At 51.5% G+C, this 27,533-nt stretch overlaps 1 protein-coding gene across 3 annotated transcripts; it reads left to right on the forward strand.

Annotated features, from left to right (window-relative positions):
• Window positions 1–841: 841 nt before the first annotated feature.
• CACNA1F (calcium voltage-gated channel subunit alpha1 F) lies at window positions 842–27,188 on the forward strand. 3 transcript variants are annotated; one of them, XM_077888344.1, is made up of 48 exons: window positions 842–903; window positions 2,517–2,534; window positions 2,918–3,023; window positions 3,252–3,391; window positions 3,638–3,780; window positions 3,868–4,020; window positions 4,454–4,650; window positions 4,757–4,860; window positions 5,760–5,950; window positions 6,222–6,314; window positions 6,428–6,521; window positions 6,694–6,720; window positions 6,873–7,033; window positions 7,959–8,184; window positions 9,234–9,441; window positions 9,539–9,659; window positions 9,777–9,858; window positions 10,950–10,995; window positions 11,184–11,235; window positions 11,708–11,858; window positions 12,034–12,163; window positions 12,373–12,432; window positions 12,583–12,689; window positions 12,781–12,868; window positions 13,297–13,404; window positions 13,492–13,544; window positions 14,281–14,427; window positions 15,132–15,333; window positions 15,428–15,586; window positions 16,394–16,504; window positions 16,767–16,850; window positions 17,661–17,681; window positions 17,896–18,024; window positions 18,372–18,437; window positions 18,697–18,788; window positions 19,248–19,407; window positions 19,635–19,762; window positions 20,056–20,152; window positions 20,395–20,497; window positions 20,758–20,859; window positions 21,253–21,383; window positions 21,629–21,766; window positions 22,045–22,214; window positions 23,533–23,658; window positions 23,760–23,887; window positions 24,009–24,121; window positions 24,521–24,718; window positions 25,010–27,188. In XM_077888344.1, the coding sequence occupies exons 1-48, from the start codon at window positions 842–844 to the stop codon at window positions 25,238–25,240; spliced, it is 5,757 nt and encodes a 1,918-aa protein (XP_077744470.1). In that variant the 3' UTR covers window positions 25,241–27,188. The 3 variants fall into 3 exon arrangements, with proteins under 3 accessions (XP_077744470.1, XP_077744468.1, XP_077744469.1); XM_077888342.1 differs by having other exon boundaries at window positions 842–866; window positions 2,282–2,534; XM_077888343.1 differs by having other exon boundaries at window positions 842–866; window positions 2,282–2,534; window positions 5,760–5,917.
• Window positions 27,189–27,533: the final 345 nt, after the last annotated feature.

Below are 27,533 nucleotides of genomic sequence, written 5' to 3' on the forward strand. Positions count from 1 at the left end.
ATTTTAGAATCAATTTGTCAAATTCCATGGAAAAATCTTTCAGGATTTCGTTTGGGACTGCATTGAATCTCTAAATCACTTTGGGAAGAATTGGCATTTTCACAACATTGACCATTTCTATTAGTAAACTTATCTTTCCATTTAGTTAGGTTCCCTTTAAATCACTTGATAATATTTGATCATTTTTTTCCATGGAGATCTTGCACATACGTATGTTAGGTCTATTTTTATGTACTTCAAAGTTCAGATACTATTGGGAAATGATATCATTTTTCTTATTTTAATTTCTTTTTTTAAGATTTTATTTATTTTTTTAAAGATTTTATTGGGATCCCTGGGTGGCTCAGCGGTTGAGCGTCTGCCTTTGGCTCAGGTCCTGATCCTGGGAGCCTGCTTCTCTCTGTGTGTCTCTTATGAATAAATAAAATATTTTTAAAAAATAAAAAGATTTTTATTTATTTTTCATGAGAGACAGAGAGAGAGGCAGAGACACAGGCAGAAGGAGAAGCACGCTCCATGCAGGGAGCTCGACGTGGGACTCAATCCCAGGACCCCAGGATCACACCCTGGGCTGAAGGCAGGTGCTAAACCATTGAGCCACCCAGGGATCACCTTATTTTAATTTCTGACTGACTGGTACTGGTATATATTTTATAAAAATATTTTTAAAAAATCAGTGCCTTTTCTGTTGCCAGGATCTAGCCCATAAATGTCCCATCTTTGCCCCTACTCACTGTCCCATCCAACCCTGCTATGGCCCCTCCCTGTGACCTTAATCTCTCTAAAGCTGGGGGAAGAGAGGGGGGCTATGTGCAGATGGCTCTTCAACCTCGAAAGGAGGATGTCGGCATCTGATGGCGGGAAAGGTGAGAGTAGCTTTCCACCCTTGCAGACCCTTGGAGCAAGCCTAGGCTCTGCTCTACCCTCTGTCCCTCTGACCCATCTACTGCCCAACGGGACCCCACCCCTGGAGAGTCACCGGGGACCAGAACCATATCGCCTTGTTTCCATCCCAGCCAGCACCAAATATAGCCTTACTGCCACCTGAACCCTGATGCTCAGCCTACCCAGACCCTGCCCCTATGGCCTCCCAGCCCCATCCACAGCTTTAGTTCCCAACTGAATCTCAACCCTAATCCTGGCCCCAACCTCCATCCTAGTGCCCACCCCAAGCCCAATTCCAAAGTCAGCCCCAAGCTTAATCCTAACACAAACCTTACCAACCAGAAGGCAAACCCCCGTTAGAGTCTAAAGCCCAATGTAGATACAGCTCTTACTATGAGCTCTAAATTCACCTAACCTCAATCCCAACATCTAGATATCAATACTGTTATAAGTAGGTCTCTGACTTCCCAGAAAGAGCACAGATAAATTTTTAAGGGAGAGAGAGAGAGAGAGAGAGAGAGAATGAACACATTTGATGGTGGTAGTAAGTCATGAAGGCTTGGAGTCAGAGACTACATAGGTTTGAATCCCAATTCAGCTACTTCATCAAATCACTTAACCTCCCTTTTGGCATCAATTTCCTCACCTGAAAAATGGGAATAATACTCTGTGCCAGACATTATTCTGAATGCTGAACTCACAATCCTCACAACTCTAAACATAGGTACTCTTATGATTCCATTTCACAGATAAAGAAATTGAGACTCAGAGAGGTTACATAATTTTCCCAAGGCTATACACAGCTACCAAGTGGTTGAGTCAGGATTTAAATTCAGACAGAAATAAAAATTCAGACAGCTTGTTTCCTCTAACCCTGGGGATCTTAAGCAAGCCGACCTACTGCCCCTCAGAGGCTGGAACAAAGCCACAGGAATTAGGAATGGCCTTAGCTGAAAACCCCAGGGCCAAATTCAGGGCCCATCGAAACTTAACTTTAACCCTAACCTTGATCCTAATTCTAATCCCAACTCACACACTCCACTCCTACCTGTATTGAAATCCAATCCAGAAGTCCACCACTCTAATTTAACCCTAAATTTGCCTCCAGCTATAAACTTCATCCCACTCAGTGCCAATTTAAACTCCTTACCAAGTCTAACAGCAAAGCCTCTTTTACTTGGACATGTAATCTCACCCTCCCTTCTCCAAAAACTCTACCCCCCCAATCAATTACAACACCAAGTCTTACCCTCAATTCTTAACTCGGGCACCCCCGACTCTCCCTAATTTTACATACTCTTCTCTCCTTCCCCCAGACACAGGAATGGGATCAGGAAGGAGGCAATCATGATTGCCCCAATACCCCATCCCTCCCTGACTTGGTTTCTCCACACAGACACCACCCCAGAGCCCAGCCCAGTCAATGGGACAGGCCCTGGGCCTGAATGGGGGCTGTGCCCTGGGCCTCCAGCATCAGGGGGTGAAGAAATCAGCGGGGCCGTGGGCCCAGAGACCCCTAAGCGAAGAACTCAGCACAATAAGCACAAGACGGTGTCAGTGGCCAGTGCCCAACGGTCACCCCGGGCGCTCTTCTGCCTCACTCTGGCCAACCCGCTGCGGCGGTCCTGCATCAGCATTGTGGAGTGGAAGCATCCTGGAAGGCCAGGGGGGCAGGGCTCAGGGGTGAGGGTCACCAGGGCACCAAGAGTCAAGGATTGGGTCAGGGCTGGAATGGAGGAAGGCTGAGGTCACTAGGGACCAAGAGTCAAGAACTGGATTAGAGGGTGAGTTGAGAAAGGTGAAGGTCACTGGGGAAAGGAGGAGTGTCAGGAGTTAAGGAAGAAATCAAGGCTAGAGTTGGGGATAGCTAAGGTTTCTAAGGGGTTCAAAGTCAAAGCCTTGGTCGGGGCAGGGGTTGGGAATGCCGAGGCTGGTTGCCTTGGGTCAACCATCAGCACTGGGTGGGGAGAGCACCAAGGGAATGCGGAGATCCTGATGCCTATCTGCCTGGGTCCTTGACTGTCCACTTGAGGCCCTTTGACATCCTCATCCTGCTGACCATCTTTGCCAACTGTGTAGCCCTGGGGGTCTACATCCCCTTCCCAGAGGATGACTCCAACACTGCTAACCACAACCTGGTGAGGCTCGCCCTCCACCCCTGCTGCCCCCAGCCAGATACAGCCCCAATAGAACCACACCACAACCCTTTAAGCTCCCCCCATCCCCGCTCCTCGCTGACCCACAAGACCCTCTCCCATGGAGCCTCGCCCTAGATCCCCGACTATGCTTCCCTTCCCCAGCTCCCCTCAAGCCCCACCCCCAATTAACCCCCTACTCTTCCGCCCCACCCCTGGCTCCGCCCTCAGGAGCAAGTGGAGTATGTATTCCTGGTGATTTTCACTGTGGAAACCGTGCTCAAGATCGTGGCCTATGGGCTGGTGCTCCATCCCAGCGCCTACATCCGCAACGGCTGGAACCTACTTGACTTCATCATCGTTGTGGTCGGGTGCGCGTCTACAGGGGACAGCCCCACCTTGGTGCAACTTCCTACCCCAGGCCCGCTGAGTTCGGGGTGCGGGGGAAATGTCCACTTCCTCCGGGTCCCATTTGGCAGCCAGAATCAGGATTGTTAACATGTTTTAAATATATTCGCATTTCCAGTTACAGGGACTTGTGCTTTTCTGAGAAGGGAGGGGTGGAGGGAGGTCGCAAGAGTTGACCTCGGCCTTCTCATCCCGTGCTACCCCATCAGGCTGTTCAGCGTGCTACTTGAGCAGGGCCCTGGTCGGCCGGGGGACACCCCGCATACCGGGGGGAAGCCGGGGGGCTTCGATGTGAAGGCGTTGAGGGCGTTTCGGGTGCTGCGGCCACTGAGGCTGGTATCTGGGGTGCCAAGTGAGTGGCACGCCCTGGGAGGTTGGAGGTGGGGGAAGGGCACAGGAGAGGGGTGGGATAGGCCCACCTCCCTCTCTGTCCCTACAGGCCTGCACATAGTGCTCAATTCCATCATGAAGGCGCTGGTGCCGCTACTGCACATTGCACTGCTCGTGCTCTTCGTCATCATCATCTATGCCATCATCGGACTCGAGCTGTTCCTTGGACGCATGCACAAGACATGTTACTTCCTGGGATCTGGTCAGCCATCCCACCCCTCCAGAGCCAGGACGCCCCCGACCCCCACCACCTCCACCGGTTCCTAGGCCCCCACCTTGTTCTCATAAAAACCCACTCAAATCCACAAGACTCCACCCCCAGGCTCAGGCCCCACCCCCAGAATAACGAGCGCTACCCCTTTATTCAAGATTCTGCCCTCAATCCCGAACTACGGCCGCCCCTTTGCCAATAGCTCCGCCCCATCGCAAGACTCCCCGGACAGGCCAAGGCCCTACCCCGCCCTTGATTTAGAAAAATCTCAACCCATAATAAAAAAAAAAAAAAAAAAAAAAAAAAAAAAAAAGAAAAATCTCAACCCTGAGTTGAACTTACCAGATGGGCGGGGCCCCAGTGTAGCGGTGGCTGTGGGTGGGCGAGCTTCGGAACCGGAACCGGAGCTCCAGGCTTCCCGCAGACGTGGAAGCCGAGGAGGACCCGTCGCCCTGTGCGTCTTCGGGCTCAGGGCGAGCGTGCACGCTGAACCAGACCGAGTGCCGGGGGCGCTGGGCAGGGCCCAACGGAGGCATCACCAACTTCGACAACTTCTTCTTCGCCATGCTCACGGTCTTCCAGTGCGTCACCATGGAAGGCTGGACCGACGTGCTCTACTGGGTGAGGTGGACGACCGGCACATGGTGCGAGACTGCCCCTGCCTTGCCTCCTAAGCTCAGGCGAGTGTCTGCATATCCTGAGAAACGCATGTTCCCTCTCTCCCTAGATGCAGGACGCCATGGGGTACGAGCTGCCCTGGGTATATTTCGTGAGTCTCGTCATCTTCGGGTCCTTCTTCGTCCTCAACCTTGTGCTTGGTGTCCTGAGTGGGTGAGGAGCCTAGACACCTCCCCCCATACCGCCCTTCAGCCCCTGTCTCATTTTTTTTGTTGTTCCTAGCAAACCCCTAGGCATCTTTCAGCACCCATCTGAAGTGCCCCTTCATTTGGTCAGTCGACATTGAGCATCTACTGTGTGCAAGGCACCATTCTAGGAATGAAATAAAAGACAAAAATCTCTGTCTTCTTGGATATTATGTTCTGATGGGGAGAGACAGATAATAGCAATATACACAACAGGTTGTGGATACATGCACCCACACACACGTATGTAGTGGGTTTTTTAATTTTTCCTTATTTTAAGTGGGCTCCATGCCGAATGTGGGACTTGAACTCACAGCCCTGAGATTAAGAGTTACATGCTCTACTGACTGAGCCAGCTGGGCGTTTCACATATGTAGTGTGTATAGATTTTTAAAGATTTTTAACATTTATTCATGAGAGACGCAGAGAGAGAGGCAGAGACCTAGGCAGAGGGAGAAGCAGGCTCCCTGCAGGGAGCTCGAACTGGAACTTGATCCCAGGACCCCGGGATCATGCCCTGAGCCAAAGGCAGATGCTCAACCGCTGAGCCACCCAGGCGCCCCACATATGTGGTATTTTATGTGGAATACGTGCTGTGGGGGAAAAAAAGCAAGGCTAAAGATAGAAATGGGCAACTCTTGCAATTATAAATAGGGACAATCAGGACAGCCCTACTCGAGAAGGTGTTATCTGAGTAGAAATGTGAAAGAGATGAGAGCACGGGCTGTGTGGAGTGTTCCAAGCAAGGGGAACCAGCTGTGCAAAGCTAGCATGTGCTGGACATATTCAGAGAACGGCAAGGAGCCCAGTGGGGCTGGAATGGTAAAGGCAAGGGAGCCAGGGTGGTTCTCCATCTTCCTCCTCCAGGGAGTTCTCCAAGGAGAGGGAGAAGGCCAAAGCACGAGGGGATTTCCAGAAGCTGCGGGAGAAGCAGCAGTTGGAGGAGGACCTACGGGGCTACCTGGACTGGATCACGCAGGCAGAGGAGCTGGACCTCGAAGACCCCTCAACCGATGGCAACTTTGGTTCTATGGCTGAAGAGGGCCGGGCCGGCCACCGTAGGCAACCCCAGTCTGGCCCATTCCCTGCTCCCTGCTGCCTCAGATGTGGGCTACCCTCCTGAGACCCCACCCCCACCGGCAATGCCTGGACGCCCAGTCCCCCCAGTTCCAGCCTAGGACACAGGACCAGACCCAGACTCAAGTACCCTTCCCAGAGTGTACCCAAAACAAGGACTCCAAATAGCAGCCCCCGCCCCCACCACATTCCCCCCACGTGGCCCTAACCCAGCCTCAGGCCATGCTCCTCAGATGTCCTCCCTGTCCCCAGGGCCACAGCTGGCAGATCTGACCACCAGGAGACGTGGACATCTGCGCTGGTTCAGTCACTCCACCCGCTCCACACACTCCACCAGCAGCCATGGTGGGGGCCCATCCAGGTTGAGGAGGGGGGTAGGATGGGTAGACAGAGGAGAAAGCCAAGGCTAGAACTCTGGGGTCTTCACATACTGACCTCTTTTCGCATCCTGCCCACAGCCAGCCTCCCAGCCAGTGACACCGGTTCGATGGCAGAGATGCCAGGCGATGAGGAAGAGGAGGAGGGGGCTCTGGCCAGTTGTACACGCTGCCTGTGAGCAACGCCAGCCCTTGGCCCCTAACCAGCCCAGAACCCAGTCCAGACCCTGACCCGACTCCTTATTTTACTTTCTAACCTTCACCCCAGCCCTTGACCGCCAACCCCAGCCACTGATTGTGCCCTTTCGTCCCTTATGACCCCTACCTTTCATCCTCCTCTTTTCCAGAAACAAAATCATGAAAACCAGGGTCTGGTGAGTTGAGAAAGTTATGGGACTCCGGGACCCCATGACTTTGTGAGCCCCACCTCCAAGGCCCCCATGACCCCTGGGCTACCCTACCTGAGCCCCCCACCATGGCTTAGGTGGGTGATTTCAGCCAGTGAACTCCCCTTTCCCCCCCCCAGCCGCCGCCTCCGCCGAGTCAACCGAGGACTCCGGGCACGCTGCCGGCGGGCTGTGAAGTCCACCGCTTGCTACTGGGCCGTGCTGCTGCTCGTCTTCCTCAACACACTGACCATAGCCTCAGAGCACCATGGCCAACCCATGTGGCTTACCCAGATCCAGGGTGCGCTGTCCCCCCGCCCCGACTGCCAGGCCTCTTCCCCAGCCCCCAATTCCCTCCACCCCAGAAGCCCAAATCCAGGATCTCTAAAGTTCCTCAGACCCCCTGGACATTGCTTTCCTGCCCTAACAAATGCAGAAACCTTAGCCTGTCCCATCCCACCCTGTGGCTTCCAATGATGTAGCATTTGCTCTGTGCATCAAGCTCTGTTGTCAGCACTTTACATGTACTAACTCAGTTACTCTTGACCAAAAATCTTATGTGAATCAAGTACTAAGGCACAGAGTACTGAGCACCAAGGAACTGAAGAATTAAATGATTAATCCCAAGACTCGGCTAGCAAGTGGCAAACCCAGGCAGGTGGCCCCAGAGTCAGGAATCTTAACTCCACGCTGTCTGGACAGGTTAAACCCTTCCATGTCTCAGTTTCCTGTCTCCAAAATGGGGCTAGTAATCATACCCACTTCTTGGGGGTATTTGGAAGGATTGAATTAGTTCAGGTGAAAAGTGCTTCAGACATGGCTTGGTCCACATAAAGCTAACCTTTTATAAGTGTTAGCTCTTACTATTATTCGTTTTAATCTCAACCCCAACCTGAATACAGAACACACTTCTGACCCCAAGCCTCAAACCAGCCTCAGTCCCAACTAAACCCCAAATTCTAACACTACCTGTGAAGGGGTGTTTTCCTGGACTCATAGAGACTGACTGAGGCCCCCACCCTGATTCTGCCCCTCACCCTGGTTCCAAGCCCCTCAAAACCTCACCCACTCTGACCTACAAACTCACCCCAACCCCTAACCGTAGCCTTACCACCAGCTGCGTCTGGCCCAATGCCAGCTACCCCAGATTGCCCCATGGCCCCTACCTCCTTACACCTCACCAAGGAAATTGGCCAGTTCAGTCACCTCTGCCCCTCTTCTCACAGAGTATGCCAACAAGGTGTTGCTCTGTCTGTTCACGGTGGAGATGCTCCTCAAGTTGTATGGTCTGGGTCCTTCTGTCTATGTTTCTTCCTTCTTCAACCGCTTTGACTGCTTCGTGGTCTGTGGGGGCATCCTGGAGACCACCCTGGTGGAGGTGGGCGCCATGCAGCCCCTGGGCATCTCAGTGCTCCGATGTGTGCGCCTCCTCAGGATCTTTAAGGTCACTAGGTGCGTGGGGTGAGGGAGGATTGGGCCCCAAGCACAGCACTAGCATCCCTCTCCCCAGCTCCAGTGACTATCTGTATCACTATTCATTTGGCAAATATCCACTGAGTGCCTACTGTGTGCCAGGCACCCTTTGATTCCTGCTGTTTCTCCAGGGCCTGGAGAAACAGCAGGAATCAAACAGACACAAATTCCCACCTCATGGAGATTATGTTCTTAGAGGGAGAAAGAGAGAGAGAGTACGAGTGGGGGTAAGGGGGGCAGAGGGAGAGGGAAAGAGAGAAAATCTTAAGCAGGCTCCATGCCCAGCCCAGAATCTGACTTGGGGCTCGATCTTCTGACCCTGAAATCACAACCTGAGCCAAACTCTGAGCCACCCAGGCGCCCCCTGCCTAGTGATTAAAAGCCATTGTGGAGGGTGTCTACTCTATTTCCATCCCCTTCCTCAAACTCAACTCCAGCTCAAACAGTATTCCCAGCCCCATCTCTGAATTCACCTCCATACTCATCCCCAAACACTACACCGTCTCTAACCCCAAACCCCTAGCCACTCATCATATGCAAGTTCATCTACAGCCCCAACACCAAATCCCAAAGTCAACCCCATCTCCAATCTCATCCCTAACTTGCAGTCCATCTCCATCACTAACCACAATCCCATGTCCCTAACTCCTAACCAGCAGCCTATCTCCAGCTGCAACCCCAGACTCAGACCCAATCTCATCCCTACCCCCTCTTCTATCCCAACTCTCAACCTCAACCTTGTCCCCAACTCAGGTATCTAACTCCAAATACTCCCAACCTGAAACCCAATTATAGCTTCATAACTTCCATATACCCTCTATCCTGACTTCATCTCTCATTACACCTTTAATTCCAATCCTAACTCCAAACTCAACCTTCCCCTCACATCGCATTTTTGCCTCAACCCAACTCCAAAGTTCATTTTAACCCAGCCCACGCCCAGTGCATTGCAAGCTGGAGTCCTGCCCTGGCTCCTGCCTCACCCACCACTGGACATGTCAACCCTGCCTCCTCCATCTCTGCTGCAGGCACTGGGCATCTCTGAGCAATTTAGTGGCATCCCTGCTCAATTCAATGAAATCCATCGCATCGTTGCTGCTTCTCCTCTTCCTCTTCATCATCATCTTCTCCCTGCTTGGCATGCAGCTGTTTGGGGGCAAGTTCAACTTTGACCAGACCCACACCAAGCGGAGCACCTTTGATACCTTCCCTCAGGCCCTCCTCACTGTCTTTCAGGTGGAGTCTGGAGGCCATGGGATAGGTGGGCCAGGCAGGGAGGAGGAACCGTAGGGTGGGAGGGTCCAAAGAGCTTCACGGTGAACTCCCACCCCAGATCCTGACAGGTGAGGATTGGAACGTGGTCATGTATGATGGCATCATGGCCTATGGTGGCCCCTTCTTCCCAGGAATGCTGGTGTGTGTCTATTTTATCATCCTCTTCATCTGTGGCAACTGTATCCTTGGAGCTTTGGGGGGCTGGGTGGTGGTAGAATGGAGGGGTGGATAAGGGGATGTGGGCAGTCCACAGGCAGGCTGCTTCTCCATTCTTTGCACCCTGAGCTCAGCTCCAGACATCCTTTTGAACGTGTTTCTCGCCATAGCTGTGGATAACCTGGCCAGTGGAGATACAGGCACTCCCAAGGACAAGGGCAAGTACGTCTGGCCCTGCCCCCAAGACAGTCTCTCTCTGGGATCCCTGACTTGGTGCCCACACATACACCCCACCCCACCAGAGATGCCTTGGTCACCCTGGCAACCCATATCCCTAGATCCATTCTGTCGGTCCTCATTCATTCAATGTGCATTCCTTGATCACCTATTTTGTGCCAGGCCATGTTCTAGACACAGAGGAGACAACAATGGTCAAGGTAAACAGAGCCCTTGCCCTCATGAAGATAGCATTCTAGTTGAGGGAGGCAAGCAAAATATAAACAAATGAATGTATAACATAATTTAATTTAAATATACGTTAATAATTGATAATAGAAAATGGAATAAAAGAATAGAGAGAAATGAGAGTTGCTACTTTGGTTAGGGCAGTCAAGGAAGGCCATTATTCAGAGGTGACAGTTGAGCAGACACCCAAATGAAGTGAGAGAGTGAGCCATGAAAATATCTGGAGGAGGCAGCCTGGGTGGCTCAGCAGTTTAGTGCCGCCTTCAGTCCAGGGCGTGATCCTGGAGACCCGGATCCAGTCCCATGTCAGGCTTCCTGCATGGAGCCTGCTTCTCCCTCTGCCTCTCTCTCTGTGTATGTCTCTCATGAATAAATAAATAAAATCTCTTTTTTAAAAAAAAAAAAGAAAATATCTGGAAGAAGAGTGCTCAAGACAAGGGGAGAGCAAGTGCAAAGGTCCTGAGGTGCACATTCAGTGCATCCAAAAAAATACCAAGGAAACCAGTGAGTCTGGAGTGGGGTAAGCAAGGAAGAGAGTGGTAGGAGGTGAGCTCAAATGGGGGAACAGTGAGGCCATATTGGGGGCGTTCTGGGCTATGGTGAGGACTTTGGTTTTTGCTCTGAGTGAGTAGGAGTCATGGGAGAGGTGTGAGCAGACGAAGAATGTGCCAGACTTAAGATTTAACAGGATCCTTTTGGCTGCTGTGAAAAGAACAGATTGTGAGGATGAGGGCAGAAGCAGGGAGTTTCCATGGGACCTCAGAAAGGTCTGTTCTGACTGCATTGACCCCCCTCAGCCTCGCCTATCTGCTATGATCCTTAGCAATCACTCCCCTTTCCTCGAACAGGGAGAAGAGCACCGAGGGGGCTCTCCCACAAGAAAATGGAGTGTTGGTGAGTTAGAAGCCTGATCACTGTCTACACCTCGCGTTACCACCCATACCTGTCTGTATGTGTGTGTGTGTTTAACCCCCATACTCTGCCTGTGCATTCCTCCATTACTGCGCTCCTTCCTTGCCTCCCCTGGGTCCATCCTATAGTGTCTCCCCTACCATCGGTGACCCCCATATTTTTGTCCCCAGGTGGCTGGTGGGGAGAATGAGGAAGAGGAGGGCAGAAAGAATGAAGGAGCAGGCAAGTGGCAGGGCCGGGTGGAGAAGGTGTTGGACCTTAGAGATGGCACCCAGGCAGAGCTCTTGACCCCTGAAATCCTCCTCTCTTGAGAAGCCTTTTCTGAAATCATCTTGAAAGTAAGGGGCTTGGTGTGTGGCCAGCAACATTTGGGATGTTGAGATTTAAAGAAAAGAAGTGACTTTTGTTTTACTGCAGAACTTCTCAGAGCCTTTATTGTAAAATAATGTATAGTGGACTGCGAGGATGGTGGTGTTCACTCGGCAGACATTTCCTGAGCTTCTGCGGTGTCCCAGGCACTGTTCTAAGTGCCAGAGACACAACAGTGAACCAAACAGACTAAAATCCCTTCTCCGAGGAGCTGACATTCTAGCAGGGAGATGGGAAGAATTTTCCATGTGACAAGCACTGTTCTAGGTGCTGTACATACGTTTTCCAATGAATTGTCTGTCTTTTGATCTTCTTCTGATGCCAGGCATGGAGGAAGAAGAGGAAGAGGAGGAGGGGGAGGAAGAGGAGGAAGGGGGTGCAGGGCATGTGGAACTCCTGCAGGAAGTTGTACCCAAGGAGAAGGTGGTACCCATCCCTGAGGGCAGCGCCTTCTTCTGTCTCAGCCAAACCAACCCGTGAGTGCTGGGAGTGGGTGCAGGATGGGCTGGGGCAGGTGGAGGGCCAGGGAGCAGCCAAAGCTCTGGCAGCGGGCATGGCCTGATGCAACAGAGGCTGAGCTGTATCCCTTGGGCTCTCCCACTCAACTCCCTGGTCCTGGGTTCTGACCGCAGCCCACTCCCCACTCCCCAGGCTGAGGAAGGCCTGCCACACCCTCATCCACCATCATATCTTCACCAATCTTATTCTGGTATTCATCATCCTCAGCAGTGTGTCCTTGGCCGCTGAGGACCCCATCCGAGCCCACTCCTTCCGCAACCATGTGAGCCTTTGGCAGGGGACTAGGGGGACACTCCCAGGGGCAGGAGGAGAGGGAGGAGGAAAGAGAGGGAGGGAAGGAGAGGGGGACAGCAAAACTTACAGAGAGGTGTGAGCACACACACACATACACACACACATATACACACACACCCCCAAGGTGTCCCCTCAGCTATGACTCAATGGCTTCCCCTATTTCTCACCCCCCCCCAGATTCTGGGGTATTTTGATTATGCTTTCACCTCTATTTTCACTGTGGAGATTCTACTAAAGGTAACAAATAGGCCTCCCAGCCATACCCCCAGTTGCCCCAACCCACTCTGCCCCCATCCCCACAGCCCACCTTTCCTGTTTCCATACCCTCCTCCCCTCTCTATGCGCACACCTGGAGTCTAGCCTGATGTCCTTCTACCCCTCCCCCAGATGACAGTATTTGGGGCCTTCCTGCATCGAGGATCCTTCTGCCGTAGCTGGTTCAATCTATTGGATCTGCTGGTGGTCAGCGTATCCCTCATCTCCTTTGGCATCCAGTGAGTGACTCTCCCCACCTCCTCCTCACTCTATTCCTCCCAGGACAGAGGCCAAGCCTGGGCCAGAACCTGAGTACTGACCCTTCCCCAGCTCCAGCGCCATCTCAGTGGTGAAAATTCTGAGGGTACTCCGAGTCCTGAGGCCTCTCCGAGCCATCAACAGAGCCAAGGGACTCAAGGTAACCCAACCCCACCCAAACCCACAGGACCCATGCCCCTGCCCCACTCCTAGGGCCAGGACCTCCAATAAGACTGGATTTGCGTGGATGCATGACCACAGAGCCTGGACCCAACATGTAACCACACATCCCTGACCACCGATTGTATGGCCTGACCTATGTTCCATCCAAGTGACTATAAATTCCTTATCAAAGGCCACATTTCTCTGATTCAAGTTCCTGAAATATGACCACATATCCCTTCTTGGTAAACACTTATTCCTGGTTGGTGCCCACATGGCCCTGGGCCTGTATCTTTGACCACCCATCCCTGATCCATAACCAGATGTCCCCAGCCCAAGTCCCTGAGCCCCATCTACACCCAGAACCCCTACCCCATGGCTGCTGTGGCATGCAGTTTCTTTAGCCATATTTGTGGGTGCTTGCAGCATGTTGTGCAATGTGTGTTTGTGGCTATCCGGACCATTGGGAATATCATGATTGTGACCACACTCCTGCAATTCATGTTTGCCTGCATTGGCGTGCAGCTCTTCAAGGTGAGAGGAAACACTGGAGGGATGTCCGGGTATGGGTCAAGGTGGAGAGTAAGGGGGAGATCTGCCTGACAAATATCCTCCCTACAGGGGAAATTCTACAGTTGCACTGATGAAGCCAAACACACCCCACAAGAATGCAAGTGAGTGCCTAAAACCCTGCCCTTCTTGGATCTTGGGACCCCTCCCAAAGGCCAAAGGGGCCCCTAGATTTCACTAAGGCCCCTAGAACCCTTAGACATTCCTCCTAAAAACTACAGAGACTCCTTCAGTTTTTATTGAGGACCCCAAAACCCCATGAATTCCCCCAAGGCCCCATGATAAACCCCCAGAACTTTCCCAAGAGCTACAGAGTCCTCAGATCTCACTAAGCCCTAAGAGATCCCCCAATACCTCCCCAAAACCCCTCTCCACATTCTCCAGAGTTACCCACATTCTACTTCAAACCCTTCGGAAATCCCTAAACACCCCCCACCCACCCACAGCCACTGCCACCTAGTCCCAGGCTTCCATCTTTTTTTTTAAGATTTTGTGTATTTATTCATGAGATACACACAGAGAGAGAGAGACAGAAACATAGACAGAGGGAGAAGCAGGCTCCCTGCAAGAAGCCTGATGTAGGACTCGATCCCGGTACCCCGGGAAATATGTTCTGTTAATATCTTTATTTCATAGATGAGGAAAACTAAAGCACAGAGAGGTTAAATGCCCAAGGTCACCCAGCCAGTAAATAGGGCAGGGGGCCAGGGTTTGAACCCAGGCTATCCATCCTCACCACTATGCCCTGCTGCATCCATGCTAGAGACCCCAGTCCCATTTCCCCAGCTCCCCAGCTCCTCATCCCTCCTCACCCATCCAGCCTGTCTGCAACATCCACAGGGGCTCCTTCCTGGTCTACCCTGATGGAGATGTATCACGACCCCTGGTCCGGGAGCGGCTCTGGGTCAACAGCGATTTCAACTTTGACAATGTCCTCTCAGCCATGATGGCCTTGTTCACTGTCTCTACCTTCGAAGGCTGGCCTGCGTGAGGAGCAGGGCCCCGGGGATGGACAGGGGATAGGGCAGGAGTCTCTAGACTGGGATCTCCTTGGGGACGGGTGGGAAGGTATCTTGGAATGTGATAAAGGTCTCATGAGACTGGATAAGGTTTTTTGGGGACTGGTAGGCATATCAGAGGAGTGGGTGGGGGTCCTCCAGAAGTTGGCTGGGGGCGCTTTGGGGACTGGGTAGGGGATATCTCCAGGAATTGGCTAGAGGCCTCTGAGGATCTAGGTGGAAGTCTAGAGAGGAATGGGTAGAATTTAGGGGGGACCAGGTAGAGGTCTGGTGGAGGGGCACTGGAGGAGGTCTCAGAGGAGCTGGAGCTGGAGATTCAGTTCTTAGGAGCTGTACAAGTCTTTGGGGTACTAACTGAAGATCTTTGGGGAAGAGGAGCAAGGAATTCAAATTGATGGGACAGGATTTAGAAATATTTGGGGGCTTGGCTTGTGGGGGAGTTCTGGGGAGCTACATGGGGATCTCTAGGTGGCTGAAGAAGGGGATTTGGGGATCTTGGAGGACAGGTGGGGGTCACTTGGAGTATGCATGGAGGTTCCAGGTGTTTAGGTCAGGGGATTTAGGGCCTTTGGGGTGCCAAGTAGGGGATTCTGGAGTGTCTGTTATAAGGTTTCTGGGGTCAGGTCTCAGGAGACTGGGATATCTCCTCACCTACCCCCACTGGTTCCCCAGTCTACTGTACAAGGCCATCGATGCAAATGCAGAGGACAAGGGCCCTATCTATAATTACCATGTGGAGATCTCAGTGTTCTTCATTGTCTACATCATCATCATTGCATTCTTCATGATGAATATCTTTGTGGGCTTTGTCATCATCACCTTCCGTGCCCAGGGCGAGCAGGAATACCAAAACTGTGAGCTGGACAAGAACCAGGTGACCTCTGACCCCTCACCCATGGCCTCCAACCCCTCCCCACCTCCTTGCCTTGAGATCCCATGGCTCACTCATGCCCTGCACCCATATGCAGCGCCAGTGTGTGGAATATGCCCTCAAGGCCCAGCCACTCCGCCGCTACATCCCCAAGAACCCACATCAATATCGTGTGTGGGCCACTGTGAACTCTGCTGCCTTCGAGTACCTCATGTTCCTGCTCATCCTGCTCAACACCGTTGCTCTAGCAATGCAGGTCTGAGCTCCCCTTCCTGACCCCTGCCAGTCACCTGATCCTATTTTGTCCACACAATACCTTGGAACCATTAGGAATGCTTTCAGCTGCAAGTAACAAAACCCCCAACTGACAGAGACTTAAGCTATAAAAATATTTGCCACATTTCTTCAAACCTAAGGCCAATAATTGGAAGTTGTATCCTGACTTAAGAGATATAAGAATGTGGGGAAATGGCTGATGGGCATTGTAAGTTGCCATTGATTGTGAAATACACTCCATTTTCGGTGATCGTAAATGTGAAAAGATGTGCATATTGGAGTCAACAAAATACGGTAGCTACCTCACATAACAAGAAGTTTAGAGGTAGGCTGTTTGATCATTGTTCATCAGGTATCCAGGCTCTTTCTCCTCCACCATTCTTAACAAGTTGGCTTTCATGCTTATGGTGGTTGCTTCGTGATCACAAGATGACTGCCGCAGCTCCAGACATCAAAACCAAATCCAAGGCAGGAAAAAGGAGGGAAGGTTGCACCAGGGGGCTTTCCTCATTTGAACCTTTTATTGGAAAGCAAAAATAGTTTTCATGGAAGCTGTCCAGCCAGCAGCAGACTTCTGTTTCTGTCTCATTCGTCAGAAGCAGCTGCAAGGAAAGCTAGGAAATCACAAGCTGGGCTTCCCAAGATCCATATTGGGATACAATGTGAGGGGTTTGGCCAAGGCATAGTGCTACCACATCTCACCTCTGTCCAAGCCAGAAAATATTTGGTTGTGGGTGGCAAGGTCTCTGCCTCAGGCTCTGTCCTCATCCCTGGCTTTCTCCCCCAGCACTATGAACAGACTGCTCCCTTTAATTATGCCATGGACATCCTCAACATGGTCTTCACTGGCCTCTTCACTATTGAGATGGTGCTCAAAATCATCGCCTTCAAACCCAAGGTGCCTCCCTAGCCCTAGATTCAACCTGCCGTGGGTGAATTCCTTGGGGTGAAGTTCATTGCAGAGCTCCAGGTTGGGGGGGGGGCGGGTAGGGGCAGCAACCAAGGACTCATGAGACCAGGGAGTGACAGGGATTCAGATGCAGGCCCATCATGTGGTCCAAGCCAGGCCCTGCCTCCACAATGTCGCCTACCACTACTGGCCTCGTATACTAGCTTGCTAGCTCTGAGAGGACAAGGCTCTACTTTTTTCCTGCCTACAGCATTACTTTACCGATGCCTGGAACACGTTTGATGCTCTTATTGTAGTGGGCAGCGTAGTGGACATTGCCGTCACTGAAGTCAACGTAAGGACTGGCCTCTCCACTAACCCAGCCTTTCCCCACCTCAACCCCAGGGCTTTCTTTCACATGAAGAGGTGCCTCTCGCTTACCTCCACCCTATTCTTGAAGACTCAGTGCTCCTCATCCTAGCTCTGTATCTCCTGAGTCCCTGTCAGGTTTAGCCAAAGTCCCCCTCCACCAGCTCCCTTATTCCATTTGTAACCTATCCTCTGGCTCTTTCATCTCCTAAAATGACTCTCCTGTTATTTCTATTATTTCCTCCATTCCTCCTTCATTTCCTCTACATCACCCTTCATTGGCTCCATCATCTCCACCAACTACTTTGGCTCCATCGTCTCTTCTACTTCATTGGCTCCATTTCCTCCAACGACTCCATTGTCTCCGACACTGGGTCTTCCACGGCTGTCATCACCACTGACTGTACCACTGGCTCCATCATCTCTTCCATTGGGTACTACATGGCTCTGTCACCTCAACTGACAATGCTGCTGGTTCCATATCTCCATCACTGACTTCTCCATTGGGTCCTCCATCGGTTCTCTAATCTCCATCATCTCCATGAAACCACTGGCTCCATCATTTCCTCCATTGGCTCCATTGGCTCTCCTCCATCATTTCCTGTACCATTTCATTTCCCTTCCACCCTCATTGCCAACCTTGATCCACTGCCTCATAACCTTCTCCATCATCCCTTGAATAATTACTCTACCATCCATTATTCCCTATATCCGCTACATCAATTCTCCTGTTCATTTGGGCCTGTGATCTTATCATCTTCTCTGCCACCTCTGTCTTGGCCATACCTCCCTTCAGAATGGTGGCCACCTTGGCGAGGTAGTCCCCAATAGTCCCCACCTTACAACAGGAACTCTCTCCTTTCCATACCCACCCTCCCTTCCTTTCTTCCTGAGAGTCCCTAGAAATGTTCCCTGACCATCCTGGGGCCTGAGTTCTGAGGGATTTGGGGGCTGGGAGGTCCAAAGCATGAGATAAGGAGGTGGCTGTGGCAAATGTAGACTGATCATACCTACCACACCCCCAACCTCAGAGCTCTGAGGACAGTTCCCGCATTTCCATCACTTTCTTTCGCCTCTTCCGAGTCATGCGACTAGTCAAGCTTCTCAGTAAAGGTGAAGGAATCCGCACATTGCTCTGGACATTCATCAAGTCCTTCCAGGTACACCCCCATCCCTTTGACCACCCCCACCCCCATCTCACGCTTCTCAACCTGTCCTTCTACCACCCCCAGCACTACATCTCCCTGTGTATCATTACCGTCTGAAATTTACCTCTTCTGGTTTTCTCTGTTTTTCTAGGCTCCCAATTCCCAACAGGCCTTGGCCTTACTGACCTTATTCTATTGTATTTAATACCATGTCCACATTTGTGAGACACTGGTAGTTGTGAGCACTTTGGGGATGGGCCACATCTCTCTGCAGGCCCACTCTTGAGGCAGCAGTGCATTCTGGGGCTTACAGTGCTCTGCCTGGACCTAAATATCTATCCTCCTCTCCGCCCCCATAGGCCTTGCCCTATGTGGCTCTTCTCATCGCAATGATATTCTTCATTTATGCAGTCATTGGAATGCAGGCAAGTGGGGACCCTAGGGAGCATCCCCCAGGCACTCCTCTGCTGAGGGGTGTTGGGTAGGAATTCATCTACAGTGGGGGTGGTGGGTTGAAAGACAAGCTGGATGACACTGAATCAGTCCACACATCTGTGAAATGGGATCAGCAGTGCCTGCATGTCAGGGTTGTGAGGATCTATTGAGTATTAGAAGTTGTGAAATGAATGACAACCTGTGGGGGCATGGGCTCACTCCTCTGACACATGCCCTGTGTACCCACAGATGTTTGGCAAGGTGGCTCTTCAGGATGGCACACAGATCAACCGAAACAACAACTTCCAGACCTTTCCACAGGCTGTGCTACTTTTGTTCAGGTGACATCTACCCTCCTTCCACTGCCATCTTGGTCCCCAACATGCCATTGAGTGCCCACACACCCTGTTGGCCCCCAGACTGCCTGAGCTGTAGAAATAACAGGACAGCATGGGACTCCATTTTTACCTGAGACCTTTTATGGCTGTGATCTGAAGAGTCTTGTATAATAATCTACGCTCAGCCATCCTTTTTCTAGCTGTAAGATGGATCCTCTTGTTAGCCCCTAGTGACCCACCAGTAAAATGGGGACCAAAATGGGGATACCTGATGAACATGACTGTCATCATAATCACCACACCAGCTTCAAAAATATTGAAATACTTTATGGAATCTATCTGTGCCAGATGCAACCCCTGGCAAGAAGTGGGTCATCGCCTCATCCCTCCAGCCCCCACAGTGCCACTTACCATGACTTCATAGCTTCCCCTCCAGGATGGCCCCCCCCATGTGACCCCTAGGTGTGCCACCGGTGAGGCGTGGCAAGAGATAATGCTCGCCAGCCTTCCCGGGAGTCGGTGTGACCCTGAATCTGACGTCAGCCCTGGCGAGGAGTTTACCTGTGGCAGCAATTTTGCCATCGCCTATTTTATCAGCTTCTTCATGCTCTGTGCCTTCCTGGTGAGGACCGTTTTTCCACAACCACCACAACTGCCATGGGGGCTGGCCCTGAGGGGTCTGGGGACAAGGTGGGGAGCCCAAACCTTCAGATCAGGTAAAAGGGCTGGTCTGATGAGATCAACCAGGGGCTCGTGATCCAGTAACCATAAATTTACCTCAGCCTCCCACCAACCCCCCCATACCTAGCTCTGCCCTTTACCTAATCCCCACTGTTCACTGGCCCACAGATCATAAATCTCTTTGTGGCTGTCATCATGGATAACTTTGACTATCTAACCAGAGATTGGTCCATCCTGGGCCCCCATCACCTCGATGAATTCAAGAGGATCTGGTCTGAATATGACCCTGGAGCCAAGTATGGCCTGTAACCACAGGGGATTGCAGGGGACAGTGCACTGCTCCACCCAGTAGCCCAGCTCCCAGAACTTCTGACCTGTGTCTTCCATTACCTAGGCAATAGATGCCCCAGTTTTCCCACTGCCTCTGTCCTCTATCTTCCTTCCCCACTGCCCTCGGATTCTTCCCTGGCAGGCTCTGAGGTATTGATGGTGAGGGGGAGGTAGTGCTGAGCTGGTAGAGTCTTCAGAAAGGGCTAGAGGAGATGTCTCCAATCCAGCGGTGCCTCCCACCTGCCCCCATCTGCCCCAGGGGCCGCATCAAGCACCTGGATGTAGTGGCCCTGCTGAGACGCATCCAGCCCCCCTTGGGATTTGGGAAGCTCTGCCCACACCGAGTAGCCTGCAAGGTCTGTGCACCTCCTCCCCCCAAGCACACACACCCCCACCTGTGAGAGGGCTGTCCACCACCACACACACCCCCACCTGTGAGAGGGCTGTCCACCACCACATGGCAGGGGTGGGCAGGGACCCTGCCTTGGGTGGGGAGGGTATGTTTGGTTTTATCCTCAAAGGTTTCTGTCCCTGGGCATCCAATGCTTTCATCCCTGGCATTTGCTCAAGGGGGGCTCCATGTCTCTGGTGTGTGTAGAGACTTGTGGCGATGAACATGCCCCTCAACTCAGATGGGACAGTGACATTCAATGCCACACTCTTTGCCCTGGTTCGGACATCCTTGAAGATCAAGACAGAAGGTGCATGGGAGGGATGGGGAAGGGGCAGGAGCGGGAGGGCCCCTGAGGAGAGTTTGGGGATTAGTCTCATTGAGTGTGGGCCCAGCTCCTGTCTCTGAACCTCAAAATGAGTGACTGGCTTCTCCAGGCCTGTTTTCCCACCTGTTCAATGGGGGTGGTGTGTAACTGCAGTAGAAGCTCCTGAAGCCCCTCCCCAACAGGGAAGGAGCTGGAAAGGGTTCCTCTTATTGGCTCATGCCCCACATCCTCTCCTGATGCAGGGAACCTGGAACAAGCCAATCAGGAGCTGCGGATTGTCATCAAAAAGATCTGGAAGCGGATGAAGCAGAAGCTACTAGATGAGGTCATCCCCCCTGCTGACGGTGAGATGGCTCCACCCCAATTACTTGAACCCACCCAAATGTCAAATGATTGCTCACCATCACAAAAACCAGCACTGGACGGGGTGCCTGGGTGGCTTAGTGGGTTAAGTACCTGCCTTCAACTCGGGTGGTGATCCCAGGGTCCTGGGATCAAGCCCTGCATTGGGCTCCCTGCTCAGCGGAGAGCCTGCTTCTCCCTCTCCCTCTGCTGCTCCCCGCTGCTCAGTACTCACAGTGCTCTCTATCTCATGTGCTCTCTCTCAAATAAATAAATAAATCTTTAAAAAAAAAAAAAAAGCACTGGATGGGGGAGGGGACGAAGAGGAGTCTATGCTGTGGGTAGGGGGGACAGAGGACCCCTGTGTGACCTTGCCTCTTCCTTCTTGCCCCCAGAGGAAGAGGTCACCGTGGGCAAATTCTACGCCACATTTCTGATCCAGGACTATTTCCGCAAATTCCGGCGGAGGAAAGAAAAGGGGCTATTAGGGAGCGAGGCCCCCTCCAGTACCTCCTCTGCCCTTCAGGTCTTCAGAGAGGGGCCTGCGTGGGTGGGGGTATATGGGAGCACTGTGGCTGAGGCTGACTGCCCTCTTGATCTCATGGAACCCATGTCACAGATGAAGAAACAGAGACCCCAGGACTCACAGAGGGTCAGGGGTGGCTGAGGGACCCCTTACCCCACCCCACACTCCTGCATGGGAAACAGGCTCTTTAACGGGGGAGTTTAGACACTGAGATGCCTTGCTTTCCTATTTTTCTATCTCCACAGGCTGGTCTGAGGAGCCTACACGACTTGGGTCCTGAGATCAGGCAGGCCCTCACCTGTGACACAGATGAGGAGGAGAAGGAGGAAGAGGGGCTGGAGGGAGAGGAGGAGGAAGATGAGAAACACCCGGAAACACACAAAGTGAGGACAAGTTTTCACTCCCCTACAGAATTTGATTGTAAAAATATACCCTTAATTCCTAAGTAACTTTGACACTGCCTCTGGGGAGGAGGCTCCCAGAGAAGCTCCCCTGCAACAGGCAAACGTTTATTTGGTACTTACCATCCACTGTTGGAGGGTGAGATCCAGATTCAGCCCCTAAGGAGGTCACTGGAAATAAACTCTAAGTGACTTGTGTCACTGACCAAGTGACTTAGATAGAACATGAATGGTAACATTCAGTCTTGTGACTTCCACAGGCCCAGATGGGCTCCCAGCCCCCATCTCGCCGGAGCTCCGTGATTTCTGTGTCTCTGCCTGTTGGGGACAGACTTCCAGATTCACTCTCCCTTGGCCCGAGTGATGATGATGGGGGGGCTTCCAATTCCAGACAGTCCAGTGTACCCCAGGCTGGATCCCATGGCCACAGGTATGGTCAAGGGTCTGGTGGGAAATTCTAAGGGAAGGCAGGGACTAGCCACTACATGGGGGTAACTGAGGGGCAAGAGGGCCTTTGAATGGAAATTTGGGAAGGATGGAAGGGATTCAAGGGTTCATATGGGAACAGAGGGTAATAAGGGATTCATGAGAACAGCAATGCAAAGGTTTAATACAAAAAGCACGTAACATGGAACAAAATGAGTTTAAGTTCAAATCCCGGCTTGCCATTTGCTAAGTGATCTTAGGCTAGTAACTTAGTTTCCATGGTCCTCAATTTTCTCACCTATAAAAGGGGAATGATGACAGCACTTACCTCACGGGGATAATGAAAGAATGCAATGAAGTCACACCTAGCTTTTACGGCCTCCTCCTCACTTCCCCTAATACACCCTCAGTTTTGTGTTGAAGGTGTCTCTTCAACAAGCCAACTTTGATTTTTTAAATGTTGGGTCCTTATTATGAGAAACATCTATTAAAAGAAAGCCCATATTCATCTTTTAAAAAATATTTTATTTATTTATTCATGAGAGATACAGAGAGTGAGGCAGAGACACAAGCAGAGGGAGAAGCAGGCTCCTTACAGGGAGCCTGATGTAGGACTGGATCCCAGGACCCCGGGATCATGACCTGAGCCGAAGGCAGATGCTCAACTGCTGAGCCACCCAGGTGTCTCCTATTTGTTTTAAAATGATGACAAGTGGGGGCAGCCAGGGTGGTTCAGCGGTTTAGCGCCGCCTTCAGCCTGGGCATGATCCTGGAGTCCCGGGATCGAGTCCCACATCGGGCTCCCTGCGTGGAGCCTGCTTCTCCCTTTGCCTGTGTCTCTGCCCCTCTCTCTGTGTGTCTCTCATGAATAAATAAAATCTTTTTAAAAATTAAAAAAATAAAATAAAATAAAATGATGACAAGTTGGGCAGCTGGGTGGCTCAGTCAGTTAAGCATCCAACTCTTGATTTTGGTTCAAATCATGATCTTGGGGTTGTGAGATACAGCCCCAACTCAGGCTCTGCACTGAGCGCAGAGTCTGCTTGGAATTCTCTCTCTCCCTCACCCTCTGCTCCTCCCCGGGCTTGTGTGCTTGCTTAGTCTCTCTGATAGATAGATAGATAGATAGATAGATAGATAGATAATAAAATATAAAGAAAATAAAATGATGACAGGTTAATTTTATGTTATGTAAGTTTTCTCAATTAAAAAAAAAAACCTACAGAGTTTCTGTAGGAGATGAGGCATGGAACAAAAAGGAACTAGGACCCCAGGACCCCATACTGGGGGGAATCTGGTCTAATTTGCTTCACTTTCCCCAGGAGAAGCTCTGGGGGTTTCATTTTCACCATCCCCGAAGAAGGAAGTTCTCAGCACAAGGGAACCAAAGAGCAAGAGAATCAGGAGGAGGAAGAGGAAATTCCCACCAAAGACTCTGGCCACAACAGGTAGGATGACCTCATGAGCCATGTGCAGGAGGACAGGAATAATGGGACCCCATTGCACATGCCCAGGCCTGAGCTCACCCCCAGCTCTCTCTCCTGCACAGGCTCTCCTACCTAGATGAGCAGGCAGGGACTCCCCCACGCCCCATCCTTTTGCCACCCCACAGACCCCAGAGATATGCTGATGGGCACAATGCACCACGCCGCCGTCTACTGCCCCCCACGCCTGCAGGTGAGAGCAGGCATGGACCCTGGGGGCCCCCCACAGGGGCCAGCAGAGCAGAGGGCTGGGGTCGCACTGACATTTTTCTTTGCCGCCCCCCTCCCCGCTCCATGCCTCCCCCCACCTCCAGAGCGGAAGCCTTCTTTCACCATACAGTGTCTGCGGCGCCAGGGCAGTTGTGAGGATTTACCCATCCCAGGCACCTATCATCGTGGGCGCAACTCAGGGCCCAGCAGGGCTCAGGTGAGGTGGGGAATGGGGTGCGGAGGTCTGGAGGGATGGAGTAAGCCTAGGCTGAATTTATCAAACACACCACATGTCTTCTGAAGAATGAGGCATGTATGAATTCACAAAATCCTCATGGCACTGGTGAGACAGGTACTGTGGCTAGTCCCAGTTTACAGAGGAGGAAGCGGAGGCCCAGAGAGGCTTACCCAGGATCACACAGCCAGTCAGTGGCAGAGCTCAGATTTAAACCCAGGCCTTCTATGCTCTTAAGTAAACTCAAGTCTGATTTATATGTGTTCAGTTTGACTCCGGTTGTGTTTGGGGTGGGCAGTGGTAAGAGGTAGGCACAGGGGTGAGTCCTAGATCCTAATACCCCACCCAGCAGTCATTATCCCCCTGTTTATTCTGGTCCAGGGTTCTTGGGCAACCCCTCCTCAACGGGGTCGGCTCCTGTATGCCCCACTGTTATTGGTGGAGGAGGGCGCAGCAGGGGAGGGATACCTCGGCAAGTCCAGCGGTCCGCTGCGTACCTTCACCTGTCTGCGTGTGCCCGGAACCCACTCAGACTCCAGCCATGGCAAGAGGGGCAGTGCTGACAGTCTGGTGGAGGCTGTGAGTCCAGAAGGGATGCGGGCAAGAGGGATGGGGGAGATGGGAAGGAAGTGGGAGCTCAGGAAGGAGGGGGAAGGGCCCCCCCACCCCTGGCTCTGTGTTGTGCTTGTAATTATCTATCCCTTTGCTCTGCAACTTCTGCTCAGCATGACATATGCACCACTGTCCCCAGTGACTCCCCTGCGCACTTTCATGGATGATGCATCATCTATCTACACTGACTCCTCTGTGCACACTGCTTTGATTCCATGCTGTGCCCTCTGCCAACTCTGATCCCATCTGTGCCCCCAGGTGCTCATCTCCGAGGGCTTAGGCCTCTTTGCCCGAGACCCACGCTTTGTGGCCCTAGCCAAGCAGGAGATTGCAGATGCATGCCGCCTGACACTGGACGAGATGGACAGTGCTGCCAGTGACCTGTTGGCACAGGGGACCAGCTCACTGTATAGTGATGAGGAATCTATCCTCTCTCGCTTTGATGAGGAGGACCTGGGAGATGAAATGGCCTGTGTCCATGCCCTCTGAATTCCCACCCCTCCTCCACTGCTCAATAAAACTCCTGCTCTCCCTTCCCCAGAGGAAGACAGGCATGGACCACAGTCCTGGATTTTGGTGTCTGCACTGGGGCCTGGGGCTGCCCAGTAGCCCCCAGCCATCCATTCCCTGCTTCAGCCCTGAGCCACTGCCCACACACGAATATTTCCAGAAACCAGGACAGCCAGGCCTGATTATTCAGCGTCAGTGAAGGAGGGAGGAGGAGGAGGAAGAGACAGCAGCCAAAAAAAGCTGGAGACAGAGTGGAGGTGGTGGGGGAGGGAAAGGGGACCGGACAGAGATGGAGGAAGGAGGAGGAGAGAGAATGTGTGGGGGCTTGGATAAGGAGTGAGGCAAAGTCAGAGATTCCACAAGGGGTCAGTCAGCTCAGACTGAGGAAGGACAGACAGACAGGATAGAAAGGATAAAAATACTCAGAGTAGAGAGTACTGCCAGTAGAAAGGCCTAGAGGTTGGAATTAGCCTGGTATGTAATATGTCAGGCAGAAGGGTCCTCTCTGACATCATCAGGAATTTCTGGGAAGCTAAGTTGGGATTACCCTAAGAAAAAGAAAATCTAAGTCCACTGACAGGAGACATGGGTGACAGCAAAGGGTGAGGCCCTCAGCCTATGGGTACCCACTTAGGACCCACCTGATTTTCCTGAGACCACCTAAGAGTACCCCCCTATCCTCCCACACAGATCCCAGAGCTCCCCTTTCTGCTCCTTGCCCTGCCTGTAGTCATTGTCCACCCTCTGGGGTCTCATTAACTAAGTAAAGGTTTATTGGGCATTTACTTTGTGCCAGGCACTGCCCTGGGTTTCCCTCACCCCAGACTGAGCGGGCTTAAACGTGCCACAAGACTTGTCCAAGGTACTGGTCAGCTCCCCTCCAAAGGAATTGGAAGTAGTGCGGGGAAAGGTCCTGGAGGGGGCCACTTCTGGGGAGGTTCTGACCTAGGGTTTCATCCTCAGCTTTCAGAGCAAAAATTGCTCATTTTTGTAATTTGTGTCAATCCAGCCAGGACTGAAATTTGAGGGAAGCCAGAATTGGAGACTGGGACTCAGAATATAGGATTGCACTAGACCTTGAAACAAAGGCCTTTGGTGGCTAGGGTGGTGCATTGTGGGCATAGCAAGTCATGGACGGAACACAGAGAGTGAAGGGAAACTGCTAAGGGATGAGGTGGGAGAAGCCACCTGAGGCCAGATGATGCAGACCCTTCAATGCCAGTTTCTAAACCCCGAGAGTTCTCCTAAAAGCAGTGGGGAGCCATGGGAGAGATTTGAGCAGGGTAGTGACATAGTTAACTGAATTTTAAACAGATGCTCTGACGGCTGTGCTGAAAAGAGAAGGGAGGGGGAAGAGACTGTAGATGCTAAAATTGGCAAGAACCATGGTTGCCTTAGCCAGGGGAGGTGGCAATGGAGATGGTGAGAAATTAGTGGATTCCAGAGATGTGTAGGAAGTAGAATGAACCATTTATTTGGCCCTGTGCGAAGTGCATAACAGTGATTATCTTGTTTAATCAGTGCAACAACCCCATAGGTACCATGTTAAACTCTATTACATGTCCAAAGTCATACAGGAATAAATATTGAAGGTAGGATTCAAATTCAAGCAATTGAATGCCAAAACCCAAGTTCTTTCGCCAAAAAGGCACTACCTGGGAAGTATCCATTACATATTTGTGTGAAGTTGAGTGTGTATGTATGGGGATGTTTAAAAAATAGGTATATTTTTTAAATATATGGTTCAAGATTCTAAAGGTACATAGGGCTCCTGGCTGGCTCAGTCAGAAGAACATGCAACTCTTGATCTCGGGGTTGTGAGTTTGAGCCCCATGTGTGGTGTAGAAATTAAACAAACAGATAAATATACTTTTAAAAAATTCAAAAGGCACAGAAGAACATAAAGTGGAAATTTTCCCTTCCTTCTAGGGGCAACCAGTGTTATCAGATACATTTTAAACATATATATATATATAGTGCTGTACTGATAAGTTAGCACAGAGGTTAAGAAAAGCAGGTGCTGAAGGCCAGACTTCCTGGTTCAAAACCTGGTTCTACTACTTAGCAGCTGTGTGAACTTAGGAAAATTCTTTCATCTCCTCACACCTTAGTTTATTCAGCTATAAAAATATGGGTAAAATGAGGGATGGTAGTAGTACCTGCTTTATAGGTCTGCTGTGAGGATTTAAATGAGTGACATACTGAAGCTCTCCCAACAGTGCTTGACATAGAACAGGCACAATTTAAAATGTTAGCCATTCTCTATATAATC

This window comes from Canis aureus, chromosome X (assembly GCF_053574225.1).
Source record: "Canis aureus isolate CA01 chromosome X, VMU_Caureus_v.1.0, whole genome shotgun sequence".
Lineage (NCBI taxonomy): Eukaryota > Metazoa > Chordata > Mammalia > Carnivora > Canidae > Canis > Canis aureus.

Coding starts and splice junctions, on each gene's coding strand:
- CACNA1F (XM_077888342.1), top strand. CDS start 842: ATGTCGGCATCTGATGGCGGGAAAG. Junction 3,781..3,867: donor GCTGGTATCTGGGGTGCCAA/GTGAGTGGCACG, acceptor CTGTCCCTACAG/GCCTGCACATAGTGCTCAAT. Junction 18,025..18,371: donor CATTCATCAAGTCCTTCCAG/GTACACCCCCAT, acceptor CCGCCCCCATAG/GCCTTGCCCTATGTGGCTCT.